Source organism: Nannobrachium achirus (assembly GCF_963921795.1).
Source record: "Nannobrachium achirus genome assembly, chromosome: 6".
Classification (NCBI taxonomy): Eukaryota; Metazoa; Chordata; class Actinopteri; order Myctophiformes; family Myctophidae; genus Nannobrachium; species Nannobrachium achirus.
Window position 1 is genome coordinate 59,295,782 of NC_137815.1, and position 25,763 is coordinate 59,321,544.

The 25,763-nt window shown below is 42.4% G+C and overlaps 1 protein-coding gene across 3 annotated transcripts; it reads right to left on the reverse strand.

Moving 5' to 3' along the window:
• Positions 1–5,485: 5,485 nt before the first annotated feature.
• Positions 5,486–24,752, reverse strand: usp48 (ubiquitin specific peptidase 48). 3 transcript variants are annotated; one of them, XM_080728472.1, is made up of 27 exons: positions 24,152–24,752; positions 23,552–23,672; positions 22,955–23,096; positions 22,105–22,232; positions 20,931–21,055; positions 20,336–20,444; positions 19,888–20,021; positions 19,698–19,783; positions 19,103–19,282; positions 18,060–18,206; positions 17,663–17,812; positions 16,985–17,185; positions 15,870–15,981; positions 15,282–15,424; positions 13,938–14,012; positions 13,722–13,846; positions 13,095–13,217; positions 12,923–12,984; positions 12,664–12,774; positions 11,744–11,874; positions 11,505–11,611; positions 11,247–11,354; positions 9,140–9,325; positions 7,766–7,891; positions 6,603–6,651; positions 6,448–6,474; positions 5,486–6,182 (listed from the first exon to the last, which is right to left on the reverse strand). In XM_080728472.1, the coding sequence occupies exons 1-27, from the start codon at positions 24,283–24,285 to the stop codon at positions 6,160–6,162; spliced, it is 3,165 nt and encodes a 1,054-aa protein (XP_080584598.1). In that variant the 5' UTR covers positions 24,286–24,752; the 3' UTR covers positions 5,486–6,159. The 3 variants fall into 3 exon arrangements, with proteins under 3 accessions (XP_080584598.1, XP_080584599.1, XP_080584600.1); XM_080728473.1 differs by lacking the exons at positions 5,486–6,182; positions 6,448–6,474; positions 6,603–6,651; ... (1 more) ...; positions 9,140–9,325; positions 11,247–11,354 and having other exon boundaries at positions 11,744–11,869; XM_080728474.1 differs by lacking the exons at positions 5,486–6,182; positions 6,448–6,474; positions 6,603–6,651; ... (10 more) ...; positions 15,282–15,424; positions 15,870–15,981 and having other exon boundaries at positions 17,041–17,185; positions 17,659–17,812.
• Positions 24,753–25,763: the final 1,011 nt, after the last annotated feature.

Genomic DNA, 25,763 nt, shown 5'->3' on the forward strand with positions numbered 1-25,763 from the left:
GGAGATATGCACATGTGTCGTGTTTCATACCATGTGCTCACTTCACACAGGTGCTATTTTTGTCTAATGTCATTCCCTTGGATAATCTTACAAACCAGTGGACAGATCAGGTGTGCACAATTATTCTCCACATTTCATTTTATATACTGGAAGTCAATGGAGGTTGGATTGGGCTGAAACTTTGCCCAAATATGGATGTGACTGCAGCGTCATGGTACTGACGTCATACAGTAGATGATTGATTGGCCATGCCATTATTAGACCCCATCTTTTTTACATAGAATACATTTTTTTTATTCTTTTTCAAAAACATTTCACATATAACCCTTTCAGGGCTTGGCTTTAACCACAAGATGATGTCCCCCCCAACTTTGACTTTTTATTCTTAATTACTTGCACTAGCAGAGTGTGCAAGTACTGCGTTCAGCTGCGTATGAATGTATGTATGTCGGTGTCTGTTTAAGCCCGTAGCCCAATCAGGGGCCAGCATTTCTGGCAACGTCATCATTAACAGCCAATGAGGGACCAGCATTCCTGGTGTGCCAGTGGTGATGTCACTGGCATCGCCAGTGGTGAGCTTACCACATGGGGCGCTCTGCTGGCGCACAAGTAGGCCATACATGGCCTACTTATTCACAAGACGCAAGTTGGCACCTCGACATTTCTAGTTTCACTTGTGTCACTTCCTCTCTCTTTCTCTCTTCCATCCTCCTCCTAGCTTGTGACCCTTTTTGGGTGGGTGTTTTTGTGTGGGCTCTCCTCTCTCTCAGCTGTGTGTCACCGGTTCCACAGCCTCCACCAGGGGTCCAGGGCCAGCAGTCGTCACAGACTTCTCATGCTCCTCCTGTCGTCCATCCTGTCTGGCATCAAAGCTAGGTTTCTGTAGGTGGGTTGGTGGACCCCGTGAAACTCCCCTCCATGCTGACCTAGTTTTCATTGCCTCCACGTTCAGATGCCTGTTACCACGGAACAATATGGACCTCTTACTGAGGATCTGTTTTACAGTTTCTGAGTCTTCAAACTGCACGAAGCCAAAGTTTGGGTGCCTGACACCTTTCTTTATAATGACATTCAGGACTCTACCAAACTGCTCAAACAACTCTATGAGCTCAGCCTTGTCCACGTCATGAGGGATGTTTCCCACAAACACTTGGTGGGTGGTGGGTTTGGTGACCTCTCCCTCTCCTTGCTTTCTCTCCCTCATTGGCCTGGTCGTATATACAGCTGCACAGCCTCCAGGTCTCTGATCTCTTGGCGTCTCAGTTTCAGGGACAGGGGTGTCGAGAATGTCCTTGGTCTCCCTCTCCACCATTATCCTGACCAGAGTTTTCTGCTTCTCATCATGTTTTGTTTCCATCTCCATGAATGCCATCTCCTGCTCATCGAGATTGGGTACCAAAGCCTTTGGCAGTCTCCTCTCCTCTTCAACCATGGCTGCAGGCTTTGCCACCGTCTCTGCTTCCGGCAAGGATTCGGGGATATCTATCGCAGCAGATTTCTCCTCCTCCTCCTCCTGGCCGGCAACTGCATCTAGATTGTCTCCCAAAGCATTTGGTGTCAGCGGTCTCTTCTCTTCCGCCACGACTGAAGGTTTTGCTGCCTTCTCTGCCTCCACTGAGGATCCAGGGCTATCAGTCATGGTAGATTTCTCCTCCTGGTCCTGTTTTTCAACCTGTCTGGTATGAAAGCTACGTTTCTGTATATGGGCCAGTGGGCCCTTCCTTGGTGACCTAGTTCTCATCTCCTCCACATTGAGATGACAGTTACCACGGAACATTATGGGCTTCTTGCTGAGGATCCGCTGTACAGGTTCAGAGTCTTCAAACACCACAAAGCCAAAATTAGGGTTCTTCTTACCTCCTCTCCTGATATTGAGGTCCAGGACGCTACCAAACTGCTTAAAGAACCCTATTAGCTCAGCCTTGTCCACGTCTTGAGGGATGTTTGACACAAACAGTTGATGGGTGGTGGGTCTATTAGCTTTTGCCTCTCCCTGCTGCTTTCTTCCCCACACTGGCTTCCGTCCCGTATATACTGAACGGTTGACAGGCATCTGGTATTTCTGTGTTTCAAGGACAGCAGGGCTGTCTATAATGTCCTCACCCTCTCTCACATTGTTGTCTCTCTCCACCTCCTTCAGCATGTTCTCAGCTTTCTCCTCCTCCTCCATCTTCTCTTCAGGTTTCTCTTGCTCATCTAGATCATGTCCCAAAGCCTTCTTTTCTTCAATGGCTGTAGATATTGTAGGTGTTTCCGCCTTCTCTGCCTCTGTTGAGGGTCCAGGACTAGAAGTCACCACAGACCTCTCCTCATCCTGACCAACATGGGTTGGTGAGCCACGTGGAACTACTCCCTTCCTCGCTGACTTAGTTTTCATCTCCTCCACGTTGAGATGATACTTACCATGTAACCTGATGGGCCTCTTACTAAGGATCTGCTGTACTGTTCTCGAGTCTTCAAACAATACAAAGCTAAAGTCAGGGTGCTGCTGCCCACCACTCTTGAGAATGAGGTCTTGGACTTTACCAAACTGCTGAAAGTACTCTATGAGGTCAGCCTTACCTATGTTGTGAGGGATGTTTCCCACAAATAGTTGTTTTTTCTCCTCTGTAGGGGAAGCAGGGGGCTTCCTTTCCCAAACTGGCCTGGATGGAGCCTTATATATAGGGGGAGGGCATGAGTCTACAGGTCTCTGCTCTCTCTGTGTTTCAAGGTCAGGTTGTCCCGAGACATCCTTCCCCATCACTTTGTTCTCCCTCTCCACAACCTTCCTCTTCCTCTGCTCCACCTCCAAGATCAAGGCCCTAGCTCTCTCCTCCCTCGCAACAAGGTTATTTTCCAAGGTTTTAAATTCCACCTCCTGCTCATTTAACTGATTTTCCCAAGCCTTCAATTTCTTTTCCTTCTCTTCCAGCTGTTTCTCTTCGTCCTCTACCCTATTCCTCAACTCCCTTGGCTTTTTGACTGTGAAGGTCTCGGTAGTCATCGTCTGCTGGTCCCTGGAGATTTCCATTATTGATTACTTGATAATATTAATCTCAATTGACCTCCTCTTCGCATCTGTCGATGTTCGAATGGCAAACTCAGGTTGGGCAGCTCTATATATACACCATTAGTGATGTGCTGTGATGTCACGGGTTTATGCTTTTCCATGGTGATCATCACTTGAATGAATAGATGTGACAAATCATAAATGCAGATTTTCATGCACAGGTCCCACTAGGCCAAGGAACAATTCAATATATTATTGAACTAGACTGCACTCTGTCGAGGTGCCAATTTGTGCCTTATGTACTCATAGCCAAATATGGCCTACTTGTGCGCCAGCAGAGTGATCAGTGCTGTCTGTATGTACTACATGTGGCTTAGCTGTCTGTGGGTATGTTACAGTCTTGTTGGCTGGTGGTGATGTCACCTAGAACGCTGCTCCCTCATTGGCTAAAGGCCCTGCCTTTGTACTGTCAGCCACATACATACAGTACAGACAGCACCAATCACCCTATATGTGCGCACCTGGCCGGGCAATTTTCTAGGTCATCCCATTTCCTTTACTTATGTTGTACACAATGTGCCTGGCGGTGCCAGCCTCTATCACACCACTACCGCCAGGGGGTGGTGTTGAGTTCAGTCTGGTTAATTAACCAGGCAAGCCTACATGTAGCCTAGCCTGGGATCGCTTCCAATTTCGGGCTTTTGATCCGGTCGGGAGCGGATGACGTTCTACGTCATTTTGTATTCAAAACAATTTGGCCGGAACTACCGACCGGAATCAGTTTTAACCTGGTTTTGCGCATGCGCTAACTTGGATAAAACTGATTCCGGTCGGTAGTTCCGGCCAAAGTGTAGTCCGTTTTGAATACAAAATGACGTAAGATATCATCCGGTCTAGACCGGATCAGACGACCTGTTTAGTAAACGAATACCAGGCTTTCTCTCAGGAAAGCCTGGTGAGGCGAGGTTACATGTAGCCTATGTTTCTCTAATAATGAAAAACTCTATTTGTAACCAAAGAAAGGAATATGAGGTATAAAGGACAAATCCTGGCTATTTCAGAATAGCAAAGGTTGCATGTTACAACTTAGTTTATGTATTTGTTAGTGTGGTTGCTATAGGCAACACACTATTGTATTCGGTCCGAGAATCTTTAGCCAGCAAAGTGAACCTGTGTTTTGTAAACATTTTGAGTAATGTTAACTGGGTTGGGCGGCTGCACAACAGAAAAGTTAAGCTTTTGGTCATGGTTCACTTGACATCACAAAATTCACAATATCAAACAATAATTTAACGAATGTCTGTCTGTCCGCTATCTGTCCGCATGCTGACATCACTGATACTAAACAGTGTCAACGCCATGGTAACGCCTGAAACAATGCCCGACATCACTGGCTGACATCACAGAACACCATATATGGGCATAAACGGGTGAAACAGTCTGCATGCTGACATCACTGATATTAAACAGTGTCGCCACCATGGTAACCATGCTGAAACAATGCCCAAATAATGTCTGTCTGGCATGATGAAACAAGTGACCAAATTTGGAGATGACTGACATCACTACAGTGCCCAAATTTGGAGATGACATCACAGACTGGCCTGGTGGACATAGACCACCATATATGGGCATAAGGAAAGCCAGCCAGACAGAGATAAGAGATCTCCATATAATGTATGGATATGAAAGAGACACAGACAGACAGACGGATACAATGGGTATTTCACAACTGGATGTCAATGGTGATTATCCTGCCCAACGGGCACCCGTCTGGGTTCTCCAACATTACTTCTGAGACTCCTCCTCAGGGACATTCAATCCCTCATATGTGCACATGACTAGAATATAAATGGTAAGATGTAATTCATTTCCCAGTGGATTCCTTGCAACCACACTTTATATATAGTTTTAATTGCTATAAAGAGTTCTTTAAGAACTAATAGTTGTTTTCAGTGATGATTCATCACTGTTGGACAGAAACCTCCATCTCCATATTATTTTTGTCACATATTGCCCTACTTTGTCGTAGAAGAGTGTCAAGCAAAGGTTATCCATTGTAAGCTTGCAGATCTGCTATTTTCAAAATTTCTGATGAATGTCATTCATTCGTTTCATTTGTCTGAGACCACAATGGAAATCAGTCTGACACTCCGACTTGATTTTGTGTGGTTCTGTGAATCATGTCTATGCCATGTTCTTTTAAACTGGAACAAATGGTTCACATGTAGAGGGCAATAAAGAAATGCAAAATGCTTTTTAAAAAAACTGATGACTTAGCCATGTTTTCATAAGCATGGCATGCATACATTGAAAGTTTGTATTGTAAAACCTAAGCACTATGAATACCCAAAGTTGGTATTTAACCCCTTAAAAGTAAGAAGAGATACTACCATTTTAAAACAATATCTTTATTGCCCATATGAAACAACTGTGAAAACAGTAGGCCTACATCCTGTTTCTCACTCAGCAAAGAGCCATAATGTTTGCACTTTTTTTTTTATTCTTGCAGTAATAAGCATACTTAGCATAGTATACTTACTTTGTAGCTATCTCTAAAAGCCACAGTGAGTATATTTCTATAGATCTGTTGTTGAGGTAATTAACGTTCAAACATGAAAAGCAGTTAACATTTGTGATACTTAACAGCTGCTCGTGCACTCATTTGACATGTTTGAAGAAATTGCAGTGAGACCACAAGCTTCCACTAAACGGGGGAAACGCTTCTAAGAAGAATATTCCTTGAATTTTTCCTCTTATTATAATACAAAAAAAAAGTATTCTAAGAACAAACCTATTCTCCTAAGTGACTGCAGAACACTACTGAAGCCAAGCTCCAGACTAGTGGATGTCACTTAGATTCGTCAACCCATTTCTATTGAGTCAGGGCAAAAAGCGCTATCACAAATTCCTTGAGTGTTTATTAGTATGTTTAAATATCAAAAGACAGCAATCCTTTATTCCATGTACAGAGAACAGTGGGTTTGCAGTCACAGTTTTAACAGAAAGTGAAAAACCTACTCAAGGGAAAAACATATAATAATAAAAAAAAAAACATGAACAAATTAAAGCACTTTTTTATGTATGGACACGTGACAAATTCAAATTTCTGACTTTCTCCCAACATACGTCCACTTCAAGCATAGCTAATGTTGAGTTGTTTTCCCTCAATGTCCAAGAAGCCCAGTTCCTACAGTACATGGACAAACAGAGGAGGATTAGCTCACCATGCAACCAAGAAAACATTTTCTTTAAATAGTATTCACCTTAGTTATCACAAATGTACCTGTACTCAAATACATACTGTATCAAAAAGCACCAAAATGAATACAAATTATATTTTTAAAACATGCACACATGGAGGAAGCAGGTGTCATGTTTTAACAGTATGTTAAACATTTGAACCACTCCAAAAGTAAAAACTAAACATCAGGACACTATCCAAGTACACTCACCTTTAAATCCCTCTTCAGGCATACCAACTGAAAAAGAGCAACAAGAGATCTCTTAATATAAGAATGAATGTATTACTTACGGTATATATCCACTTTCTGCAAGAAAGAACATGATCTAGTTAACGTATTATGACAGAATGACTGGCACTACTTACCCTGATAAACATCATCCATTGCAACATAGTCTGCTATTGGTTCATCAGCCTGCATGGAGAGAAAAATCACATTGGCCCAATTATAAATGTGGTTTTAGTATCTATATTCACATATAATGCCATCCCATGAGCCCAGTATTATAGCAGTTGATATTAATAATACTGTCACATATGGCTTTTTGATAATGCCATATATGAGAAAATGGTGCTGATGCACCATTATCATTTTCACATTCAGACCAGTTACCAGTAGCTGCAAGCTAGGTCCTTGATTTATTAGCATGATTTAATGGCTTCCATGTGAAATACCAAGTTATTTCCATATTAGCTGGACAAATGTAAAAATGTTGACCTGTGTTGTGAGATGTACAGTCAAGTACTTACTAAAATAAAAGCAAAAGCATCAAATTAGTTACTCTATTTAGGTGGTCATGTACATTTTAGTAGCATGATTCAGAGCAGGAGCGTCAAACTAATTTCAGGTCATGTGCCAGACTGCACAAAATTAGGGATGGGCAAAATCGGTAATAGTATAGTATAGTATAACTATTATACTATTACTACTATGCCTTTTTCAGGATGGACAAAATTATTATGACAGCAATTATTATATAGGATATCGATATCGCCTGTTTCTAGAAAAACGGACGCCAAAATAAAAATAATGTTTGAAAATATTTTATAAGAAAGATTAAGCTTCATATATGTGTTTCTATTCAAAGATTACCACAAAAAGCGTACAATAATGATAAAATAATCATTTTGGCCATTGTCAGACTGACTTTGTTTATATCCCTCTTCTAGGATTGATAAGGGATATAAACAAATTTGGTCTGACAATGGCCAAAATGATTATTTTATCATTATTTTATGCGTTTTGTGGTCATTTTTTAATAGAAACACATATATGAAGCTTAATCTTTTTAATAAAATATTTTCAAAACACTATTTTTATTTTAGTGTCCGTTTTCCAAGAAAAAGTCGCTATTTCCACTAGCAGTTTCCTCACGTCCTGCACAACGACGACTGACACAGCCCTGGGTAGGCACATCCCAGCTTGGTGAAGACTTGCACTCCTTTTCTATTTTAATCTGTACCCCTGATTTAACAAGATATTGGAAGTTTCAAGCAATATAATATAATATAGCGGGTTGTGGACATACCTTTAGACAAATGATGCTCTCAGGAATAACCCCAAGGCTGCCTAGTGTGGCGGAGTCATCTGTTAGACATTGTCCATTGATTGACAGATTCTGGTCAAACGGAGCCACTGAGAAGGCATGCATGATCTATAGGACAACAAGCATAGACAAGAAGTATTATCCTAATTACCGTGGAGAGGCTGCCCAGGATGTTGGGACAACCCTGCTCAATGCTAAGAATCATGAGCATGTTTAAAACATATGGCAAAAGTTCTTTTTTTTTACTCAGGGGATAGCTTTTTAGCTACAAATGTATTATTCTATCATTTATTTAACCATTGATATGAAGAAATCGATGTGGTCTTAAAGGGGAAGATCACCCATGTTCAATATTGAACTATGTCATTAATATACCTTAGAGGAGTTGTGTGGAAATAGGAAAGAAGTTCCCCCCCTTCTGTGTTGCCTAGAACTGGAAGATTTATTTTGGGGTTTGTATTGTAAAGTACAACTTGATGACATCACACCGTTGTACTTTACAATACAAACCCCAATATCAATCTTCCAGTTCTAGGCAACACAGAAGAGGGGGAACTTTCTTTCTATTTCCACACAACCCCTCTAAGTTATGTTAATTACATAGTTCAATATTGAAAATGGGTGGTCTTCCCCTTTAACACAATTAGTGCTGCAGGGTATGAAGGGTTAACTTTTCGTTGACGCCACGCAGATCCCCCCATTAGCACACGCTGTTATTGTGTAAGGCATGCCTGGAATGTGTGTACACACACGGACTGCTGAATGACATCAACGATTACGTCATCTAGTCACATGACTTGTGTCATGTGACAGTGTGTCATGGCGGCCGCAAGGCTTGTCTTGTTGTTGTTGTTTGGAGCCGTGCTATGGGATATAAAGTCTTATTTGGAGTAAATGAAGTCTCTTTATGGGCCTCTCCATTGACTTAACATGGAGGAGCTTCACTTCGCGTGCACGCCCAACGTGCGTTTTAAACAAATCGCGGACATTACCGATGTGGCCGCGACCGGAGCTACATACAGTAAGTATTAATACATTTACTGTAAATACAGTAAGATTGACGGTGAGCGCTGTCAATGGCGTCGTGTAGTAACCGGTTTTAATGACGGTGAGCGCTGTCAATGGCAGCAGAACAGTTAAGCACCATACTTCTGTGTTCAGTCACAATGTTCATTGCTGTGAATGTCATGAGCAATGCATCTTCATATCAAATGAATAACTGAGGGCCCCCATGGATTGATTACGTTCTCTTTCGTCTTTGACACAGAAGCACAGTATTGTTATGAATGGGATGCATTTCATTTCTATGGATGCAACAATGCCAAGGTCACAGGTCAGCTCACTTTGGGCACTCACCTGTATTTTAAGCTCCTTCAGGGTCTGATTGGCAGATACAATAAGTGCTTTCTCTCCTCGTAGTTTCCTGTGCCGCGTACTTCTCCTGATGCCTCCAGTCTTGACGGCGTTGGCCGTGGGGGCAGGACCTGGTGCAAAACCAGCAGTTCCGTCATCAAGCTTTAGGCGCTTTGCCATGTCCTCTGACTGGAGAAGAGAAAGTCATGTGACCAGGAAGTAAGGCTAGCATTGGGCAATGCAAGAATCAAAACAACAAAGTGTCAAATGGTCATAACAGCACTGACATAGATGTATGGCTAGGTCAATATCTTCATTATTGCAGTCATTAACTCTACGTTTTTGGTCTTTTAGGGGGCTCTGTGACATCCCTTCTACCAAACAAAAATAAAAGAAATGTGAAATCTCAGTCCTCTAGTTTTAGTCTGGCTATTTCTTGAAAAGGTGTACTTGAACAGGCTGTCCATTTTACTCACAACAGGGATTCTTGGGTTTGGCGAGAAAATGTTCTTGTCCCTGTTCACATGTCAGTGTTTTAAACTTCAATACACACTATAGAGCATCAGCTGTTGTGCGGCCTTCTATTCTTTTTATCCTATGTTGATCTGAGCCCAGCACCAGCACTTAGAAAGGATGTGCGCATCACCTTTGTTCTTTTAACTTCGTCCCTGTTCGCCATGTTTTTGTGCAACGCATCATCTGTGTACTTACTATATATATAAAAACTGTAGATTTCTAAGCACCAGTGTAAAGCAGACAGTTTATGATAGACCAGTAAGACTCCCTAATCGGGAGATAAGTGACCATCAGGTCACATGTATACACAAATAGGTGTGAAAGTGCCATTGGGTCCAGGGTGTAGGGTGATGCTAGAAGAGGGGCATGTGAGAAATCAGGGGCGGAGATTGTGATTTACCATCCAATGTGTGTGATTGCGACCGTAGGTCGCATTTACTACCAAAACCTCCACAGGCTGTCTGTCTGTCAGTGAGTGAGTGAGTGAGTGAGTGAGTCCGTCACACTTTTGCCCTGCTCATATCACCACAACCGTTGCCCCCATCCATGCCAAATTTTGCACACACACTCCTTGACTGCCAAACTACAACCTCCAAGGACCCCCGGAGCCCCAGGGACCCCCAGGTCCCTGGGGGACCCCCAGATGAAAAAAATGACCAAATGTGCTCACACATCACACGTCACACTTTTTCCCTGCTTATATCTCCGCACCCGTTTACCCGATCCATGCCACATTTTACACACACACTCCTTGCCTGCCAAACTACAACCTCCAAGGACCCCCGGAGCCCCAGATGTAAAAAATGACCAAATGTGCAAAAATGCCCAAATGACCACCCCAACGGGGCTGCTCGCGGGGAATTCCCGGGGACCACCGACTCCTGGTGCTCCAGAACGGATGCAAAAGTGGTGGCGCCCCCAGTGGAGGACCCCCTGCCACTGCAGCGCACATAAAATGCCGTAACTCGGGCTAGGAGCGTCCGGGAGAGCCGGGGCCGGTACCTATTCGTCCGCCAAGGCAACGCGGAGACCCCACCCCTCATTTCTCACATGGCCCTATTCTAGCGCCACCTTCAGGCCGATTTTTACAACACATTTTTGGACACTGCTCCTACAGTTTTTGCCCTAAAATCACGAATATCACTACACAGCATGTCTACACTCATGTCATCAACATGGATGAGGAAGATTTGGGAAAAACAATTTTTTGCCGTATTTGTGGAGATAAGCCACCTACGGTCGCTTATCTCCCGATTAGGGAGTCTTACTGGTTTTAGGCCAAATTCTGTAGGAGCAGTGTTCAAAAATATGTTTTGCAAAGATTAGCCTGATGGCGCTAGAAGAGGGGAATGTGAGAAATGAGGGGTGGAGGTTGTGGTTTGCCAGCCAAGGAGTGTATGTGCAAAGTTTAAGATCACAGCAACTGGAACTAGACACAAATGCAAGTACCCATTTTGTTGCAAAGGCTTCCCTCCGCACAGGAGTTCTTCTTTTTATTTGTTTATCTGCATACATACTGTAAGTCTTGCAAATCTCAATCTATGAGTTACATCAGCTTATTATGTTACTACTGTTGCTGTGGTGGCCGTCTTACCTGGCTGAAATCAGGGTCTCTTTCTCCATCAACCTTTGGGGGCTCATCTCTCTCCTCCTCTACCTCTGAGCCGCTAGCATTCTGCTCCGAAGCACCCTCCTTCATCAACTAGACAACAGACAGGGACACAGAACATTAGACTTTATGGCCATGGCCTTAGTTTACACACATTTGCTCTCAAAGGACGACAATGGAACATTACCAAGACTAATTTGGATTACTTTGGTGTATGAAAACTCCCCTGAAGATTCCCCTTACCCTCTTGTCATCTATGATTTTACGGACGTAGATGGTGGCCTGGGCATACTCTCTCAGGTCTCTCTGCTGTTGGAAGAGGAAGCCCTCTCGACATTCCCAGCACAGCTCTAGATGTGCATACACAAACCAAAATAAACTATTTTATATAGCGTGTGATAAAGCGGAAAACATCCATAACAAAAGGCATTAGCTAATCTACTGACATGAGTCTGATAGTGTGAGCCAATCCCACATCTTACCAGGTTGCGTGCTGTACTGTGGAGTGGTATCAGTGGGTGTGGACATAGAAGAGCGGTGAATGGAGATCGATTGGTCCACTATGAAGAGTTTGCTGATCACCTCCCATTCGCTGGGCCAGAGCAGAGCTATACTGTGCAGTAAGAACATCACAACATTAAACCAATATTCAAAGAACAAAGGCAACCCTAGTAATCCAAGTTAACGTTCAAACAGTGACAGATAATCAATAACAATTCACAGATGAAAGGAAGCCTAATAGGTGAACTCCTGGACAAGCAAGGGTCTTCCTCAGAGCATGGATAAAGGCCTTTTAATAGCCACGCAGGTCAAAAACTGTCTATGTCCTTGCCGTTTTTAACCATGTAATTGTATATGCCCTGAGACATTAAAGGCTCTTTAACTTTTATCCATTTATAATTGACACAAAATGTAACAAAACAATATCATACATTTTTTAATTATTAATTGCTTAAAGTGAAGAAAATAGTCCATTATATTAAGCCAGGTGTGTCCAGCGCAAAATTGACGGCTCGTAAAACTCCGGTCGGAAGTGTTGATCAAATAAGAATCAATGTATTACTGCACTGCGTATGTCTCGCCTCAAATTATGTGTTTCTTTGATTGATCGATTCAGATGTGCACTAACCTACCATAGCAACAGTTTGTTCTTCAAAGCAGCTGTCTGTTATCCAGATATAATAGACAGCTGAATTCAGTGACTGGCCAATCAGAATAGAGCATTCAGCCAGAAGTGAACACTGATTCACAGCCTGCTGTTTGACCTGGTGTGTGTGTGTTTGCAAAGTGTAAACAAGCTTATTGATCCTTTCAGCAGCAAAAGTGAAAGCAATCAATGAAGGCGCTGACAGCATACGGGGAGGGTGTTGGGGTGAGGAGATTCTAGTTCAGGAACACTCACTGTTGGGCGTCTCCATTGACCAGGGAGTCGTAGGTGAACATGAAGCCTCCGTGTGGACAGAGCAGCAGGCTGTTGCCCACATTCGATACTGGAGAAGATTTTGTAGGCCGTCTATAAAACGCAGGGAAAAAGACAGCATACTTGCGTGAGAGACCACAAGATTTGGCAACCAAAGGCGAAAACACAGTCAGGTGACATCATCCATGTACATTGTTTTACTACAGGACTAAAATGATTTCATGATGGAGATGAACCTTACCGTATAAATTTCCGCCACTCATCCACAAAAAACAGAGGGACTATGTAAAGTACTTCAGCATCCTGGAACGAGAAAGAAGCCCAGAATTTCAGACTGCATCTAAAACAACTAACAACACATACACACAAAGATGGCCCCTGACAGTTTATCTCTGAGCTGGGCGGTACACTACCTGAGGCCACTTGGTGAGCGTGGGCCGGTTCTTCTCTTGAAACAGGTTGGTGAGTTGATTCTTCTGTTCTGTGGCCATCATCTTACTGACGGCCTCGTTGTCCTTCTCCTCCTGATCCAACCTCTGCACAGGACAGGCACAACTTAGGTTATATCTGGGTCAACTCACCCCATAATCCCGACCCATTGCCTGGGAAACCGTGCTCTACTGTCTTATGTAACTTACTATGAAGTAATTGATGCAAAGCCAAATGTTTCTTTCCGTTTTGTTTATTTTCTTCCCTTATGTGTAAGACAAATATCTAAGTTCATGTGTTTTCAAATTTATTGTTTTGCACTTTGTCTAAAACATTTGTTTTGTTTAAAGTAAACTAAGTGTCAACAGGGTGGGCATAATAAGCTTCGGCTTCAGCCCAAATCCTTTTCGGTCAACAGTTATTAATTTTCACTAGGTACTCTGTTTTGTTATTATTATTGTTGTTTGTACTGACCGAGATAAATAAATAAACTAACACTACAAAGTTGTTCTGGAGGACTGGAAATGTAAAGATGCATAGAGAAGGGGTATAATCGTAAGCCTCGTGTTCCAAGATGATACATCCACTCCATTGTTTGCATTTAAACCCACCTGGCACTGAGAACAGGACTCTTGCTCTTGGTTAAACACTGGGGCTTTGGGGAAGTAAGCTCTCAGCTTGGACCACACCTCCGATGACACCAGTCTTCGATCAGCGTCTAGGATACTCAGACCCCCTGGACAAGGAATACGCACAAACAATTGTTGATCTCAAGACTAGCATTACACATTGTGTGCACGTGCGAGATAGAGAGACAAGAATAATACCATGACTACATAGGATGTCCTCGTTGAATGTCTTCATCTCTTCCTCGTTGCCTTCTGGGAGATCTGGGCCATACTCTACAGAGACACAATAACCACAGATGTAAGAATCCATCAAAAGAGGCACATTTGCAAAGTTCAGTCATGTACAGGGAGGACATCACAAGTCTTCAGTCTACTTAAATGTGAGACTTTGTAATAACTGCGGGGGACTAGCTGATTATGATTTAAAAATACTAGGCTACCCCATCAGCATCTTGGCAGAACGTTTGTTTGTTTTCTTAAAAATATCAAGCTGTCATGACATGATTGATGGATGTTTTAGGCAATCAAGCAGCGACAAGTACTGGTGGCCTTAGTAAGAGTAGTGGGAATTCAGGCTTTTGCAAATCCCGCCCCATTCTGCCCTGTTACTATGGTGGGACATTAACCCTGGGCAGATTGTTTTTATAGTGGCAGTGAATGGGATTTTTTTATTTTTTCATAGCCTCATTACAGCTATATAAAGTACCAAAGGAAAAACATCTAGGTGATATTAATAAAAAGGGAAGACAAAGGTACAGTAGTTACATTGCAAAACAGGGGGTTTCCCCGAAAATATATGTTTTAATTTGTTTAATCCCAGTGGGACAGAATCACCCATTGCAGATTATTTTATAGTGGCAGTGAATGGGATTTTTTATTTTTTCATAGCCTCATTACAGCTATATAAAGTACCCCAAAAAACACATCTACGTGATATTAATAAAAAGGGAAGAAAAGGGTACAGTAATTACATAGCAAAACAGTAGTTTTCCCCCGAAAATATATGTTTTAAAGTTTAATCCTCTGGATCAGAGAGAGAATAGAAATAGAAAGAAAAAGCGCATTGCATCTTGGGTAGGAAGAGGACAGCCAGATTATAGTTCTCCTCACATAATAGGCTGGCTTTTCGTAATTCTGCCCATTTAAAATATATGTACCCAATCGTAACTCTTAGTTACATTGATAAGGTCCATGTGAACTAGTCTGTTGAAGCTTATTCATTACAATGATCGCAAACGCTATTGTCGCGAGCGGCCTGGCCGTGCTCCGCAGTGCGGACAGCCGGTGAAAGACGGCTGCCACTTTCTCTGACTGCAGAACTCCACCCCCACTTGCAAAAAGTGAATGTATTTTTCTGGTTGGCCAGTCAGGGAGTCTCAGGGACCAATCAGAAGGCTGACTAACGGTGAATTACTGAAATCCTTTGTAAAATACAGGCACTCATATGTTGTTTTCAGTAATGCTTCCGACAGCTGTGTAGTGAAGCCTGGAAGGACATTTGGAAGGTAAACAATGCAAGTAGATTCTAGGTTCTCTCTTTACCGCTACTGCTGGTGCTGTGTGGTCCCTGTCCATTGGTCTGTCCATTGTTGTGCTTGGTCTCCTGCTCATCCTCCTCCAACTGCTCCAGAGCCAGCTGACGCCAGCCGCGCAAGGATGCTTTCCCTACCCAGTAACCCTCATCACTGGCGCACACACACACACACACACACACACACACACACACACACACACACACACACACACACACAGTATGACTGTCAGTTGCAAAACTGTGATGCTATACGTTTGATTCCAAAAGCAGCATATCATATGCAGTACACACCATTTTGAAAATAAATGCCTTAAGCTCATCACAAATCTGTTTTTGGCTAACGGATTGTTATAAAAGATGATTTCAAACCACAACCACAATTAAGGTTTGGTTATAAAATGAGGGGAGAAGCAGAAAATAAAATGGGCTTTAAGACCGAATTCAGTACAGGCCACAATGATGGTAATTGGTAAGACGAGACTCAATCAATCACAGACACACGAGCAGTCCAGCACAATCGTCTACTAGTGTAATGCAGACAAGTCAAAGGATTGTTAAAACAAACTTTCAGGCCTTGAGTGTTGACCGGCGTGTACCTGAGTGTGCGTTTGACCAGGTTGGACACTTCCCTGTAGTCCTCATTGAGCTGGTTCTTTAGTCTGAGTACTCTGCACCGTTGGCTCACACACTCATTACACAAAGACAAGGCTGGACACACAGACACACACGAAGAAGAAACATCCATTAACACAAATATACTCACTGTTAACTCATTTAGTGCCCCTGAAATTAACGGATTATAAAGTCCACGATGCCACCTTCAGGCTGGCATCACCGCCGTTATCTTATTTTGAAGGCCAGAAGTCCACCACGCAATCACTTCCGGTCTGACGTCATCGGATCGTGCGCCGGAACCGATCCGTGTCCACGTAGAGTTGTGTAATGGCCGACCGGGAGCTTTTATAACTGTGTAACATAAGCGAGCATCTGCCTCCATCCTAGCTTCTAAAGTGTAGTTTTGAGATAATGGACATTAAAGATGAGATCCCCTGTCCACCTCAATGTTATGGATGGGACTATTTTGTGCTCGTGGAGCCGTGATGATGCGAAATCAGCGACGGATTTCGTCTCCGGACCTGCGGTCATTCTTCTCGGTAATGTACTCGCCGTTACAGTAATATATTACTTTTCACGAGTATACTCGGGATTGGCACTGCGGATACTCTATTACATTTCACGAGTCTTCGCGGGATTGGCACTATATGAGTTAAGTTACATTTCCCGTTAATAATAACCTGGGAGAAATGTGGTGCAATGTGAGGTGATGGGGAGAGATTTTATTTAGAAGGTACGTCTGGAACGAACGGAAGCGATAGTTGTTGTTGTTACTGGTGTGTGTATGCAGGCAAGTTGGCAGAGCACGCCAGTAATATACAGTATACAGTTGTTTAATGAACAAACAAACATTGTCTTATTAGAAATAACATATTCCACTCTAGACCTAAAGGGCATTGTACCCTTGGCTTGCGTTCGATGCCTTGGCTTGCGTTCGATGTGACAGTACTAGCTTGGTACCATGTTAGAAGAGACACTGGTATATTCTAATTGTCTGTCTCCAGTCTAGTCCAGGGTTGAAGTTGAGTCACTGAACAAAGAGAAATACAAAATACAATGGCATTTATCTTATGAATAAAGCTAGAAGAACCCTTACCGTCCAGTCTGGGCCCTCCACCGTAACGATCGAAAAGAATCTGGGCAGCAGTCTGGGAGACCCTCTTGGCCTCGCCCACTTTGTCGGGGTGCAGCTTGCCGTGAGAGCACAGGAACAGGGAATTGTTGATCTCCTTTGTGGCCGTGGAGTCGTCGAGCCACTTTTTCAACCAATCCAGAGGAACAAACTCAAATGGTTGGTCTGGAGGAACGAGAAGAGGGATATCTGATTATATAGAAAAAGGATAACCTGCACTGCCACAGATGTGCAAGACCTGCCAAATTAAATGACACTAAACAGCCTCACCCTAGCAGCACAATTAGGCTGGAATAGTATTGTAAATGTTGTCATATTTGTCTCATTATTATTGTCATTATATGAATGTATTCAGCATAACATGATAATACACAATGATGCTGTCAGGCTTATGAACATTTGCATAACTTAAAAGCACCAGATCAAAAACCTAATTTCCTTTCTCTGGGCAGAAGCCATGATTTGAGGCGCAACAGAATAAATGTTGACAGAGTTACTGCAAGGAGGACAATACTGCCTTTCGACTGCCAATTAACTTGTACTGATCGTCTCAGAGGCATGTTTGAGGCCAACATATTAACATGTAATAATTGCAACAGTGTGTTATTAGGGTAGGGGGAGTCAGGGAACGTCTTTACCGACCGTCTTGTGCAGGTAAAAGCTCGTAGAGCTCCTTCACCTCCTCGTGTTTGGCCTTGCCCTTGTCCACACTCTGCTTCCTCATGTCAGACATCTCTAAGCACCACTCCTCAAACTTGTGGTTGTCTCGGTCCACCAGCCTCTGCAGGAAAGCTTGGAGGGTAATGAGGAGATACAAAGGGAGGTGTCATGAAAACAATGCATTGTGAGATCTGCTACTTTCAGTGCGCCACACCAGTGCACAAGTATAAATCAAGCTTAATGATTATAATGATAATTAGTTACCTACCAAAACAAATAAACTGAGCTACATACTGTAGATGGAGAGACTGTCCACACTTAAAAATTAAACCAAAGGAAAAAACTAAACAAATAAAGCTCTACCACTTGGAGCCCTTACCTGGTACCTCGACCGAGTCGACATTGGTCCCAGAGGGGTCTGCATTCTGCTCCTCCAGGATCTTGTATACCAGCATGTAGGCATTTCTTGAGCAGTGGTAACCTTTACTACATTTGGGCTTTCGTGTCTGGGATTTCACTGTCTCAGCTAGAGAAGATAAATTCCAGGAAGAAAAGAGGATATTGGTTGGAGAAACTGTACCGCAAACACTTCCAAGACTTAAAACTTCAGCGCAGATGGGGATAAGATACATATAAGTGTAAGTTAAAGCCACAATGTTCGAACAGGTTTCTTAGATGTTGAACATATTTAGAAGACACTATCGATTGGTCCATAATAGCAATAAGAGAAATAGAGAAAAGGTTGGAAAGAGCTGCAAGATATAAAATAATTTGCCGTTTCATGTAGGCTTTCAGGTACCTAGCACTTGAGGATGAGCTCTTTATACACAGAATGCATTGGAAGTGTTGTCCGAATTTCTCTTCCTTATCAAAACGGTGCCATGGCATTGGTTCGGACTTATGGGCAGTCCCCATCAAAACGCCTAAACTTCAAGTTGAATTTGAAGTTTACAGGTATACAATAGTGGGTAGGGCTGTCATACTCATAATTATGACATTTTACATGACGATTAATTGTCACTCAAATAATTGATTAACGATTTGTGTTTTTGTCATTGACAACCCTTGGCTTTCAGGCTTTGAAGTTGCACATGGCAGATATGACACGTAACCTAAATATACAAAGAAATTACTGACATATTTGACAACTCTATACTTAAAAAATAACATTGATAGATGCGACGCATTGTGAGCTTGTAGATCGGCTATTTCCACTATTTTTGTATTTATTTTTTTAAATATGACATTTTTCATCATGGAAACGATTATGAAAAATAATCGCGATTATGTCCAATAATCGCAATTAGACGATTACGTAATAATTGTGACAGCCCTAATAGTGGGTGATATTCTTTTCCATACAAGCTTCCACAAATTGATAGGATTCAGGTTCAATTTGTTCTGCCATGTAAAACCACTCACTAATATCCTCTTCTATGCCCAGCTGGAGCTTCTTCCCCTCCATCTTTTCAATCTCCTCGTCATTGAACTTGTACCAGTCGCTGGTGCGCGCATCCTTCACGTGGGCGATGTAGTGACCAGAGTAGGCGCTCACACCACGATGGATCAGCACAGCACTCAGCTCATACGTACAGTTCTGGCCTGGGGGATAATGTGATACAGAAAAATAGCCGTATTATGTCACAGAACATATTATTCAAGTTCCAATATGCTGTAATGCAACAATGCAAACTAATTCCTGTGAATCTCTGACGTCATATTGATGATGTTAGTTAATATGGAGGGTGGGCGGATCCGAGATATGAGAAAATATTTCAGGACTTCCTTGGCCTACTAGCAGCGTGCACAAGAAATGTGGCACTGGTCCAGCGGTTTGTGATATTAGCCATGGACAGACAGCTGCTCCTCTAGATGGTGAACTGTGTCACTGACCATATTCACATGGCTGCAATTTATCGCTCTCGTCATACCACCATGACCCCCAAATATGACGTGAGAGCCAAATAAGACGCCATGTGAATACTATCAATTTTGAGTGTCATCCTTGTATAGATACCTTCTGATCCCTCCACGAAAGGCCCCATGTCCAGCAGCTCTGGGAAACTGATAAATGTGTTGAGCTTCTTTTTGTGGCCCGTTTGTCTGTTTGAAAGGACAATACGATGAAGTTGTGCAATAGTTAAGCTGTTTTTTTGTTCTGTTTTGTTTTGTTTACAGATTCGACAGACCACAGAGCCGTGGCTAACCTGTCAAAGACAAAGCGCATGAGCTGTAGGTTGAGAGTGCTTGGGAGGCTCTGCAGTTTGATGCGCCTGGTGGCATTCTGTTTGCTCTGACAGCTCTCGCAGAAGTAGCGGTTGTCTCCGTCCAGCTTCTCCTCCTGGCGTGGGGGGAACACACAACACCATTAGTTGATATACGAGTAGATCTGAGACATGCGCCATGACAGATCATTTATATGGAAGATCATTCCATGATGGGAATAAATTATCTTCCATAGACACATTCCTTTTCACCACGAGAGTACAGATGCTAAATGTTTTTCTGAATGATTTGCAAATTATTTCTACATTTAACTGATTTTATTTCTATATTTATTTAAATCCACAAAGAATAACATTTTAACAATAACAAAAAATAATTTCGAAAAAAATGACGTGATATTTTCAACAATGCATGTGATAAATGTTTTACCTTGAGGAACTCAGTCACACATTCAGTGAGGTTCTTGTGACCCTGGATGTTAAGCTCCAGCTCATAAAATCGGGACGGCAGTGCAGATGCGCGGCTGCACTGGTTACACCTGGGGCACAAAAACATGAATAAAAACAATGTATTAATTAATCACTGTAAAATGCAGTGTTTTTGGAAACCCAGCAGCATGACAAGGCAGTCTATTCTGCGCTGCGCGTTCATGTGTCCCATTTTTATCTGCTTGCCGTTAAATATTTTCAACTGCTTTGGTGGACTCAACCTCAAGTCTTTATACTCAAACGAACCCTGTTAAACCTGCAAACCATATAGCATGAGCTAAGACAGCCCGCTTGGGCAAGGGAGCTATTGGGTTTATACAAGTTCATGGACAAAATTCTGATGCCTTTGATATACAAGCCTTAAACTGGTGGTGTTAATGTAAGGCTGATGGTGAGCCAGTGGATGCGTGAAACTCTCCGCAAACCATTTGTTAAGTGGCATGGTGGTTACAAGACTGATGGATGTCATAACATAATGATTAAGTTTAGGCCTGACTAATAAATGTTTGTATGCATGTAGTGTTGTATGTCCTTACACAGTGACATAGTTGAACTGTCCACAGAACTGGTTCTGGATGACACCCTGCAGGCTAGGGTCCTTCTGTTTGGACAGAGTGTCCTCCAACAGAGACAGGAAGAGCTTGGAGAACTCTTGGGCATCCTGCAAATGAAACAACACTTGAGATGAGATGACTGGGCTGGCAAGAAATGTGATGGGCAAACCTGCACAAACACATTGCCCTCTCGCTGTATTTTGACACTGTCTGTTTTGGTAGCCACAAAACAAACACCAAAATACAGTGAGAGGGTAGCGTGTTTCACCACACTACTGCAGTGGTTGATAACTGCCGGTATAGATGGAAATGATTGGATACAAATGTATATGTATTGTTTTGTTATGTAAACACGTGGCAAAGTTACATACTTTGCCTTTATTAACTCATTGAGTGCCTATCCCGAATTAGTTCGGGATATATGATCGTATCACAGGGTGCCTATCCCGAACAAGTTCGGGATATAAAAAAAAAAAAAAAAAAAAAAAAAAATTTTTTTTTTTTTTTTTGAAAAAAATTTTTTTTGAATTTTTTTTTTTTTTTTTTGGACCCCATCAAATCTGGTGAACATGATTTCAATCGCGATTTTGCATGTTCCACCCCCATACAACCCCATCTAACATACAGGGCAGCCATTTTTGTTTACATTACATGTAAAACATAAGGGCGATTATCTCAAGAATGCCTGAACGGATTTCCAATCGGATTTTTTTGTTTGAAAGCTGTGAACAAACTGCACAAATCCACTCTGGATTGCATTGGATTTTTCAGAGCTCATTCTTCTCTGTTTTTTTCCCATGCATGAGGTGTGCAAGGTTTAATCATGGCTAAGTTGACGAAAATAAGGCTTCTAAAATGCTTGGTAGCCAATAGCTAACTTCAAGCTAACTTCATCCTCTTCCTGTACATGCAGTCATGCACAAAGGAAAGTGTTCAGGCAAGTCATGGCTGCAGGGCTTCTGCATATACCAGCATATCTCTATGGGATTTTCTCTGGCCACTGGGCGCCCTCTAGTGGTGAAAGGGGTGGCACTAAATGAGTTAAGAGGACATTTAAAACAATAAAACCACAATAAGTAATGAAGTTGATTAAAATTGCCATTTTAGACTGTATCTGCACTTTAGGCTAACTTTAGGTAACTTTAGGTGTGCTCACCTGCTGTTGCCCTGTGTCCAGTCCCAGTGCCTTGACCAGCCCCGACGGGTCAATGTACCGTCTGTTGCTGTTCTGCAGTAGTGCAAATAGATACTGGAGGTGCTCAGAGATGGACTCGGGCTCATAGTCTGAAACACATTTACAACATTAATTTGTGTCAAGAAACAATGACATATTGCAATATTGCATTTTCCCACAGCGCTCATCAGCCAAGCCGTGGACATACAGTACAACACCAAATTCAGGACATTCACGGATGGTTAAAAATTACCATGGAACATCCTTTACTCAAGGCACATGTGCAAGACAAACTCCAAAAATGTAAGGATGAATAAGGCATGCGCAGGACCAACTGCATTCAATCATGGATGAACGCTGCAGTTCAGCTTCAGTTGGGGCACCCCCCAATGCAATGGTAGAACGTAAAAGAATCAACCAACATTAGGGGTTTAAACCTGACTCCGACAGGTTGGACGGGGTTGAAAAGGTGTCAGAATCAGCTTGTAGCTAAACTGGAAGGGATAGTGCACTCCTATGCATGGTTTACAGTACACCCTGCCTTCTAGTGAAACTACTCAATGTCAGGTGAAAAGAAGTAGTATCAGAGGAGCCATGTGGTTGTCTACCGCAAGTAGTGGCTGACACTGACAGGGACTATAAGTACATGCAGGTTAATAATGTGGCGTTTAATAATAATATTAATGCAGGCTTCATAAAATGTATCATCCAGACACATTTTGTGTAGGCTGGCATAGTTTTATTTTCCCCAGTGATTCGTGTTAAAAAGTTGTTCGGGTCATTCGGGTTAAAAAGTCTCGCTTAAGCGTCTGTGATATTCAATTTTCCTTACCCGACTCGTCATTGTGCTCCTGTGCTCGAGAACTGTGACACAGGTAGAGGCTCCTGCGCAACTCAAGATTGTGGAACCACACCTGCAGGAATGTGTTGACGTAGCACGTTGCACCCAAATTGGTCAGACCCACAAAGGTGTTCTGATTGAGACAGGCAGAAAAAAACACGTTGGCTGTTTTATTTTCCAACACTCCCTTCTCTTGACATCAAAACATAGTACTCCTCCTCTATTAACCACTTAAAATGCTACTGTAGCTGTCATCATGCAACTAATAGCTAAAATAGTATCCACAAGCTCCCAACATGTCACACTGCTTGCAGATCAGCTTGTTTTTTATTTTTATTTTATATGTTGTATTTGTTTTGCATGAAATGACATGCCCAAAATAGGGACCACAGGTTGAAAGTGGTTAAAATTGTCCATGACACTGTCATCTTGTTACCCACCTTTGAATCCCAACCAAATGCTCAAGAAACCCTTAAGTGAGTAATCTGGCAATGACCGCTAACGGTTTCTAGACTTAAGCAGCCTACCATTTCCATCATTTGGGATGGGACAGAGGTCAGGTGAGGCAGATGAAAAATAATTAATTACCATATCCCGACGCTCCGAATTTGGGTCATCAATGTTGTGGAAAGCATTCTCATCGATCTCTCCAAGCCATGCCTGTTCACCAATACCTACAAGGCAGTTAGGGTTTCCCTTGCAATTCCTCCTGCAAGAGCATGTCTGATTATAAATACTGACATAACATTATTTCATGCTGTTTGACATAGTGGCATTCATCCACAAAGGTTGGCTTCATTTAAAAAAGAATCCCTACCAACTTTGCTGCATAGACAAGAGTTTAACATTAGTATTGTAGGTTTTGGGGTGTTGTGAATAGATGCATGTTCAGTGGTGTAAAGTAACTAAGTACATACATTTACTCAAGTACTGTACTTATGTACAATTCTGAGGTATTTGTATGTACAGCCCTATATACATTTTGGCCATTTGAAAATATTTTCAAAAGACATTCTCCATTATAGTACTTTTGTACTTTTACTCAAGTAAATTTTGAATGTTGGACTTTTACTTGTAACAGAGTATTTCTATATTGCAGTATTGATACTTTTACTTAAGTCAAAAGAGTGAGTACTTTTCCCACCACTGCAGTTATTAAATACAGTGTAAATAAACACATCATCACACCTGCATGTTCCTCTCTTGCAGGCCAGCAAGTTGACACGGTAGGCGATCTCTATGTGCTCCTGGCCGATGTCCTCTGGCCTCACGGTGTCAACCCAGCGCCAAGCCGCTTTCTCCAGCTGTAAACGCGGCGCCATGATGCTCCTCCTCAGGGCAGCTCAGTGTGGGGAGCCGGGCGAAAGAAGGTCGTGGATCTAACGGCCTGTTTTCACATACGCTAACAGGCTAACTGTGGCTAGCAATGAATGATAACCGTTAACTTACTGCGTAGTACACTATATAACTTATTATAAGTCTAAACGACTCTTCAACAATACTTCACTTCTGCACAGGAACGCGAAACAAATCGAAGCATGACGCATTTTATATCTAATCTACCGCGTTAGCTACACACTTAGCCTGACCCGGCAAGCTATGCTAACGTTAGCGAGTCCCCCTGCTTTCCAGTGCATCATTATTAACGTTAGTCAGTGCAGCGCGCCGTTTGGTCAAAGTGGAGCATTATAGTCGAACGTTCTGCGTGCAGCTACTTCGGCAAAAAAAAATATATTTTTTTCACATTTTATTGATGGTTTATTTTAGATTTAGCGCCCTTGCGTCAGTTTATAAATAAATTATTTCCTTTGGTTCAAAAGCAACACGACGTACGATGTTGACGTAGTGAAGCGTCACGGTTGTTGTGACGGGAAGGTGTGTCTGTATCTCCCCCTCCAGGCCCCAACTGACATCCCAGGACCAGATAGATTTTCTGTTTCATCACTCTAAAAAGTCAAATGTACTACCAAAAGTACTCATTATGCAGAATGTCCCATTTCACAAGTTTTCCATTTATTACAATGTATATAAATCCTTTGAAAATAGTAAAATGGGACGTTCTGAAAACAGCAGCACTTTATATTCCTTTTAGGCTATTGGTCTATCTATTATTGTTTATTAATTACATATTTAGTTTTCCTCTTACTTCAGTTAGGCTATATATTAATCTATATGACTGTATGCTAGCAAACTAGACCCTGGAAACTACCGTCCCGTTTCCATTCTTAGCTCCATATCCAAAGTCATGGAGAAAATAGTCTACGAACAGATTGCAAGATATCTCGATGAGAATAATCTGATTTACGAGTTCCAATCTGGATTCAGAAAATCTCATTCCACCGACACATGCCTTCTCTATTTGACCGACCAAATCAAACGCGAAGCGGATGACGGCAAATATAGCGGCATGGTCATGATGGACCTCCAGAAGGCATTTGACACCGTAAATCATTCTATTCTGATTGAGAAACTAAAAGCCATCGGTCTTGACAGCGCAGCAGTGAGTTGGATGCAATCTTACCTGGTGGGGAGGGAACAGGTGGTGGAGATTAACGGTACCCTGTCCCCCCCCCTCCCAGTAAGCTGTGGTGTTCCTCAAGGTAGCATACTGGGACCTCTGTTGTTCCTAATATACGTGAACGACATGGCATCTGCTTGCGACTGCAACCTGTTCCTGTTCGCGGATGACTCGGCTCTCCTAGTCTCGGGCAAGGACCACTTGCAGGTTGAAAAGACACTTAACTCTGAACTAAGTAAGATCTGCACATGGCTTAACGACAACAAATTATCAATTCACCTG

Coding starts and splice junctions, on each gene's coding strand:
- usp48 (XM_080728472.1), bottom strand. CDS start 24,285: ATGGCGCCGCGTTTACAGCTGGAGAAAGCGGCTTGGCGCTGGGTTGAC. Junction 21,056..22,104: donor TGGACACAGGGCAACAGCAG/GTGAGCACACCT, acceptor TTTCATTTGCAG/GATGCCCAAGAGTTCTCCAA. Junction 11,875..12,663: donor GTCAATGGAGACGCCCAACA/GTGAGTGTTCCT, acceptor CTTACTGCACAG/TATAGCTCTGCTCTGGCCCA.